This window comes from Megalobrama amblycephala, linkage group LG1, assembly GCF_018812025.1.
Source record: "Megalobrama amblycephala isolate DHTTF-2021 linkage group LG1, ASM1881202v1, whole genome shotgun sequence".
NCBI lineage: Eukaryota > Metazoa > Chordata > Actinopteri > Cypriniformes > Xenocyprididae > Megalobrama > Megalobrama amblycephala.
In genome coordinates this window covers 12,359,812-12,368,013 of record NC_063044.1, presented here as the reverse complement: position 1 = coordinate 12,368,013, position 8,202 = coordinate 12,359,812, and the positions used below count along the sequence as shown (strand labels likewise).

Sequence of the window (8,202 nt, the reverse complement as noted above, 5' to 3'; positions counted from 1 at the left end):
TTATTACTCACGCTCATGTCGTTTCACACCCGTAAGACCTTCATTTATCTTCAGAACACAAATTAAGATATTTTTGATGAAATCCGATGGCTCAGTGAGGCCTGAACAATGACATTTCCTCTCTCAAGATCCATTAATGTACTAAAAACATATTTAAATCAGGTCATGTGAGTACAGTGGTTCAATATTAATATTATAAAGCCACCAGAATATTTTTGGTGCACCAAAAAAACTAAATAATGACTTATTTAGTGATGGCCGATTTCAAAACACTGCTTCAGGAAGCTTCGGAGTGTTATGAATCTGTGTTGAATCTGCAGTTCGGAGCGCCAAAGTCACGTGATTTCAGCAGTTTGGCGGGTTTGACCCGCTATACGATTCATGATTCGATACACTGATTCATTTGTGCTCCGAAGCTTCCTGAAGCAGTGTTTTGAAATCGGCCATCACTTTATAAGTCGTTATTTTGTTTTTTTTTTGGTGCACCAAAAATATTCTCGTGGCTTTATAATATTAATATTGAACCACTGTACTCACATGACCTGATTTAAATATGTTTTTAGTACATTAATGGATCTTGACAGAGGAAAGTCATTGCTCAGGCCTCACTGAGCCATCGGACTTAAACTAAAATATCTTAATTTGTGTTCTGAAGATTAACAAAGGTCTTACGGGTGTGGAACGACATGAGGGAGAGTAATTAATGACAGAATTTTAATTTTGGGTGAACAAACCCTTTAAGCCTCAAGTTCAATCCAGTTATTGAATGTTGTCAAATGTTTGAGAGAGAATGAGTTGTTTATTTTTCTATTTTTTCTAATGTCTAATGTTATTACAGTGTGACATAAAATATATAGGTCCAAGTGTGTGTGTGTTTTTTTTTATTTTTTATATAGAGTTTAATTTCATTTAATGCAATAAAAATGTAAAAGTGCTTGTGTAAGTGCCTGAAGCTTTATTTTCTGAAATAAGGCATACTGGCATAGTAACCCAAGTTAGTTATTTTTGACCTTTGGTTAAAAAGGGACCTACTAATTTCTGGGTTATTTCAACCCAGATATTGGGGCTGTTCTTTTGCCCCTAGAAGTTGGGTTATTTTAACCCAACATTTGGGTCAGGTATTTAACCCAGAAGTTGGGTCAAAAAGTATGATTTGGGAAGTTCTTGGTCTGGTGCCAGCTATGGTTCACTTTTAGTGAAATATCTCAACTGCAATTGGATGGATTTTAATAAAGTACTGTTCAGATATCCATTGCCTGACCTTGCATCTAGAATGTTTTGGTTACCTGGACCTTCAATAGAGGGGGTCACCTTGATTTTGCCAAGAAAGATATGTACCTTCCTATCTGAAAATTTAGTCCTAACCCTTTTCCCAACCCCTAAACCTAACCCTACCCATAACTTATTTCTAAAATTAGAGGGAAATGATAGTTCAATAACACTAATGTGGAAGCACCTAACCCTGGTTGTAAGCCTAAACTTGAAAAAAACGGTAAACTTGTCCCTGAAATCTGATTGGTTGATCGGAATGTTGTTCCAGGATTAGCAAAGATGTTGATCCAGGAACATGTTGTCCTTGGTGAAATCACGTTCACCCAATAGAGGGATAGAAATCTCTCAGTTTTCATTAAAAATCTCTAAATATATGTTCTGAAGATAAATGAAAGTCTTATGCTGCGTTCACACCAAACGCGAATAGAGCGTCAAAAACCGCGTCTAGTTTGCCGCTTGAACATTTTGAATGCATTCGCGCGTCTAGAGCGAAATAGACGCGCGTAAAAAACAAGCGTTTGAAGCGAAATTGACGCGCGTCCGAGGCGAAATCCGCTTCTTGTGGGAGGGGCAAGTGCTAGGCGGTTGTCTGTTTGCAAGATGGCTGATGTTGATCGTGCGTTCATCGAGAGAGCTACCGCTTTGTATTTGCTCTGGAGAGCAGAACAGCGGCGTAGAGGTCAGCGTCGCGGGAAGGCCACGGGTCGATAAACGTGTACGTGACTCAAAAGTAAAATGTGTATTTACAACTTACCAGGTAGCCCAATCTCCTCACCGACACTCTTCCAAGCGAGGTCCTTTTTATTCCTGTCTGAAGTATGAACTTGTGTCATAAATCTCTGGGTGACTGCTCACTGATAATATCAGTCGTTCCTCCATTTTGAATGAGTGACTCCGGGCGGGCCTGCCGCCACAGCAGCAAGCAGGCTCCTGATTGGTTAACGCGGCGCGAATTTACGCCAAAGTTCAAATTTTTCAACTCGGGCGTCAGACGCGAATTCGCGTCAAACGCGTAAATGCACAAAAAGCACCATTCGCGTGTAACGAAAAAAAAAACGCGTTCTGATGACGGAAGTGATGTCTCGCCCATATACTTCAATGAGCGCGAGAGATCACTTCCGTAGTCAGAGCACGACCAGACCTCACTAACTGGAAGCTGAACGAAGTTGGACATAGTGGTGTATTAGAGGTAAAAAATGATATAAATACTGTTCGGTTTCTCACACAAACCGATCGTTTCGTGTCTTAGGACATTAATGTGTCGTCACGAGCCGCAGGGTTTAATTTGGATTTGTCTAAGCAAGTTTTATTTACTGTTATAGTTGAAGTTCCCATCCACTGCTATTATTTGACTGACAGACGGCAGCGGTTGCAGTTAAAAATCATAATTTGCGTTCGACTGAAGAAAAAAAGTCACCTACATCTTGGATGCCCTGGGGGTAAGCAGATAAACATCAAATTTTCATTTTTGGGTGAACTATCCCTTTAAAGGAACACTCAACTTTTTTTGAAAATAGGCTCATTTTCCAACTCCCCTAGAGTTAAACAGTTGAGTTTTACCGTTTTCGAATCCATTCAGCCGATCTCCGGGTCTGGCGGTACCACTTTTAGCATAGCTTAGCATAGTTCATTTAATCTGATTAGACCGTTAGCATCTCGCTCAAAAATGACCCAAGAGTTTTAATATGTTTCCTATTTAAAACTTGACTCTTCTGTAGTTACATCGTGTACTACAGACCGACGGAAAATGAAAAATGTGATTTTCTAGGCCGATATGGCTATGAACTATACTCTCATTTCGGCATAATTTTCAAAAAAAAAAGTGGAGCGATCCTTTAAATGTCTTCATGGAACTGCCCATTCTAATTTGTTGAATAAATATACTCCAGCAAGATCGATCCGAACATCAAATAGTCATTTGTTTGTTGTGCAAAAAACTGGTGAGTCAGCCTTTAGTTATTTCACACACATTTCCACATACAATTGTGGATTTTAGTGGTTTTGTTTCAAAGTAATTCAAATCTTTGATTGATTAACCTACTAGTTGAACAACCAAAAGCCCCAGATAGCAGGTTTGTGTTGGCCCAGATCCAGCCCACATCTGGCACATGCCATGTGTTTACTTCTTTCCTTCAGTGATTCTGCTTGTTAATGCTGAGATGACTCTATAAATAATATATACGATTTTGTGGATCAGATAAGGTCCAGTTCTTTGCTGTTGGCTGACATGTGGCATTTCTATGGCCTGCTTGTGGCCCAGATCTGGCAAACAGGAGCGGTCCACTCAAGTGCCATCATTCACGCCACATGTGGCTCAGATCATCATTCCACATGTGCCAGATGTGGGCTGGATCTAGGCCGACACAAAGTTGCTATCTGGGGCACATTTTCATCATTTACAGATAAGTGGGTTTCCAAATGAAAAAGCACATTTTCTCAAAGTATGTAATTTTCTTGCTAATGAAAGAAATGTTTGCATTTTGATTCTTTTATCAATAATTATTTGGCTATAAAGAGAATCTGCTCACAATGATGATACAGTATATTTGTTTAATATTAAAATGCATATTTTTGAGTTCCTGAAATCATGCTATCAAAGAACATCAGAGCAACAAACAAGCTTTATTCAGTAAAGTACAGCGATGCATCAGACTGTGTATCATAATGAGTTTTTGTGATGGTCTGTAGAAACTGAAGTGCATCTGGACTCACTGAAACAGGAAATAGGAGAGCAGAGGAGAGAAGAGCAGGAGGAAGCTTCCCTTATACACTCCGTCTAATTAAGATGACAAAGAAATTATTGTTAATTAACACTACAGCACCTGAGTTATTCATAAGCTTCTCCTTTTCATTCTGTTCTAGCTTTAAACTTTTCGACCATCTTGAAATTTGATATTGTGCGCCTTATGAACAACGCCTAATTGTTGTGGAAAAAGGCAACTGCTATATGAATAGGCCTACATGTATATGTAAATTAGCACACAGTCAAATAAAGGCCAATACCTGCTGCATTGCAAAGGTCAGTGTCACAGCAGTAAACTTTATCTGACCCTCCAGAATAACGAATACACGAATACGCACAGCTTTTAGTTACAGACCTCACACTGTAACCTCCATTTGGATTATCTTTATAAAGGAAAAAAAGAAACAAAGAAAACATTTTCCTCTTGAAATAATTGCTATTTTGTGATGAGATTAACATATAGACTTCTACTGCAACAGTAAATTTCCACTTTATACTGGACTTACATTTTCTGTGCTCTGTTTTTATACAGTGAGTAGATCCATCTGGACATGTTTGCATTTTTGCTGCACAATAACCCGACCAATCAGCCAAGCACGTGTAACACCTGAGCGAATATCCTTTAAGACAGAGAGAGAGAGAGAGATTCAGTGACCTCTGTGTACCTAATAATACAATAAATACAAGCTGTTTTTTTGTACCTCCAGTGAGAAAAACGAAAAGAAGAACGACAGAGATTCGCAGATCCATTCTGTGTCAGGAACAGGGTGAAATCACGTTTCTGTTCCTTTTATGTCTGTTCAGAAAGGGGTGGGTTTAATGAGAAACCTTTGGCAGTTGTTTGTGGGTGGGGGGAAGCACTGCCCAGCAGACTATATTGCATTGCCTAACGAAGAGGGACTCGTTATTCGAAAAGAATAAAATATGTACCGAGAAGGATGTATGATAATATCTGTAAAGACACTCCACATATATTTTAGCTAGCTAGCTAATTCATTATAATTTAACCATAACTATCTGATTGTCAGACTGTACGAACATGATTCTCATTGATGCTTTGCTACTGGCACAATCTGAATTTATATTACATTCCGCTCTTTGTTTGTCATTCAGTGCTGCTGTTTTGTGCTGTAGACGACATGGATCAACTTGTCAGATGGCATTCTGCATTTTTAGGTTCGCGTACAGTAGCTCTTAATTGTCAAAACATCTCACAAAATGTGTGCCACAAATTGAATTGAACCTGATCTGAATTTTTTTTTACGACGCACGAAGCTTCGGAGGCAGTGTGCAAACAAGATTGACATAACAGGAGGTCGAATTTATTTTTTAATGTGCAAATATTTTGCATTGCATTTCAAACTTAGTGTACAAAGGCCTTAACAACGAAATCTCTAGCTTTAATTTTGATCATGGCTTGTCTTGAAAAACGAAGACAATTTGATGTTTGTTGTAGGAGAATCCAAATCTTCTGACACTGCCAGAATTTTGTCAGAGGAAAAATTGATCGCAAGGGTCAATAACCGGCTGTCTGTGGACATGTCAAACTAGCGATCAAAAGACTACAGATTTAAGACATTAAATCTGGAAGATCACTAATATAAATACTAAAAAGTCACTAATATAAATACTACTGATCCCTGATTTAATCTTATGTGGTACTGACTTAATCATGACTACTTTTTTCATATTTTTTTTTTATATGAATCAAACCATAACAGAGATCATTTTGATATATTATATATGGAAGTTTTGACATTAAATATTGTGATTTACAGTATCAATTTGTATTGTGAAAAGAACAATATAAATGAAGATGACTTGAATCTAAAGCCAAATTTTAAAGGGTGTAAATGATTATTTATCTCTACGTGATGCAAAAATGGTTCTGATACAGCCTTCTCCAGCACTTTGGAGAAATCTGGAAAAATTCTAATTGCTCTATAATTAATCATATTATCTGAATTCCCAGATTTAAAAATAGGCTTTACAAATGCATTTATACAACTATCAGGGAACTGCTCATTTTTATAGAAACATTAATAAGATAAGTAAAATATCTCCATCTTACTACATTAATGAACAACACAAACTACATTTTACTACAGCACTTCCAATGTTAAATATAAGTTTATCCCAACATTCATTCTCTTGTGTCATGAACTGAAATGCACAGGTTGAGGATCCTAATGCAGAAATATATTAACCCTCAGAGGTCTGAGGATTTTTGGGGCCTGGAGAAGTTTTGACATGTCCTGATATTTGTGATTTTTTTCAGTTGTTCATAAACATATTAATGGAAAAAGTGTCATTACACTGTATTCAGCACAAACTAGGCTACAATAATATGTAAGGAACATGTATGTACATGTTTGTGTTTTTGAAGGAATAACGTTTATGCGTGGTTATTGAAAAAAACAAAAAACTTAAGTCACTGAAATAAGGCCAAAAAATATATTAAATCTGTGTTTACAATACTTTAGGGTATTATAGGTTGTAGACTAGAGTTTTTGCTTCAAAATGAGGTAACAATTATTCTACCTACTTGTTCATATAAAACAATAAATTGATTTAGTTTTTGTAAGACACATTTTGTCAAGAAACACAGTATGCATGGAGGCGTGAATCACCATGAATAATGGGTCATTCTCACCTGAGAAGACAAAAGAATCGCATAATGAGTTGTAATGCATAAATAATGAGCTCTTTCAGACAGGTAGGCTGTGAAAAAAACCCTCTGTGATCATGTCTGAAGCTCATCATGGTGTACGTCAAACATACAGAAAAAACAGCAATACTGTGAAATATTATTACAATTTAAAATAATGGTATTCTATTATATACATTAAAATATATTGTATTTCTGTGATGCAAAGTGTCTGAACAATTATGTTACCTCTATGGCATTTCATATAGGCTTTTAGCTTAAAAGCATGCACATTTGGAGAAATATTGATGGATTCTCATATGTTTATGTCAATTTTCTATACAGAGGAGTAATATTTATTCAATATTTATTGTCATCACTATGAGTGCTGGATTCTGTGTTTTCAGTTCATACTTGCAGCCGGAGGGCGCTCTGTGCACCTTTAGTCCACAAATTCATCTAAAGAAGAACCACCATGTGACTCTCCAGGAACTAACAGAGGCCAGAGATCGCTATAACATCCAGATAAACACTTTTCAAGATAATAAATACACGATTGAAACGATGTATGCATGTGTTGCCTCTGAATTTGCCTCTGAATAGCGCTGGCTCCGTGGGTGTGGCCGCATTAGCGGATAATGAGCTGAATCACGGACTTCTGACATGGCTCTCTTTTCATACAGATTACATAAACACAGAAGGTTTGTTTTCGATTTGACTTACACAATTTAAAACCTGACATTTCAACATTTTTTTAGACATAAGTCTATTTTTTTGTGATTAGTATTCACTAAGTTACAGTTCATTTTCTGAGAACTATCAGATTGGACTTTGTTCAGAGGGAGACGAGAGATCACGCATCATGTTAGTTTTCTTTATTTTACAAAAAGCACATCATTTTGTTGTTACTCTGAGTGTACACAAATAAAAGAAGATATTCCACAGATTAAAATGGTGTATAGCTCTTAATTGTATGTGCAACATTGACGGAGTATTTTGAGTCTCTTTCACACTGGTAAGAAAACACAGAGGTGGTATCACCGGCGTGTCCGCCGACCCGAGGGAGTTAAAAGTTAATCCAAAACCATAATCCAAACAGACAAAAGGTTAAGAGCACAGGGTAAACAGTGCAAACAATGACAGAGTCCAAGGCAGAGACAAACAGAGAAAACCAAACAACAAGCAGAGAATCAAAACCAAGGTACTGGAATGCTCAGAATTGCTGAGTGGCATTCAAAAGACTTTGCAATGAATGACTGAATAAACCAGCCTTATAAAGGCAAAGTTAACAGGTTGATGAGACACATTGTGGATGTAATCAGGCATAATGATTCCAGGCAATGGTTTGTGGGATAAGTAATCCATGGTGAGATAACCAAAACTGAAGGAGTGCCCTCTGGTGAAAACGTCTCAGTTTATGCATGTAACCATGGTTCCCTGAGAACAGGGAACGAGACGCTGCATCAGAGCGCCTCTGCAGGAACCGGTGTCTGACACATCCGATTGATATGCAATCTCTGTGATATCATATTGACCGGCG

General features: G+C 37.5%; 1 protein-coding gene across 1 annotated transcript; it reads right to left on the bottom strand.

The window, feature by feature from the left end:
• Nucleotides 1-3,808: 3,808 nt before the first annotated feature.
• Nucleotides 3,809-4,831, bottom strand: LOC125263513 (three-finger toxin 3-like). The gene is made up of 4 exons (XM_048182513.1): nucleotides 4,717-4,831; nucleotides 4,522-4,635; nucleotides 4,276-4,398; nucleotides 3,809-4,048 (listed from the first exon to the last, which is right to left on the bottom strand). The coding sequence occupies exons 1-4, from the start codon at nucleotides 4,763-4,765 to the stop codon at nucleotides 3,981-3,983; spliced, it is 354 nt and encodes a 117-aa protein (XP_048038470.1). The 5' UTR covers nucleotides 4,766-4,831; the 3' UTR covers nucleotides 3,809-3,980.
• Between the last annotated feature and the right edge of the window lie 3,371 nt (nucleotides 4,832-8,202).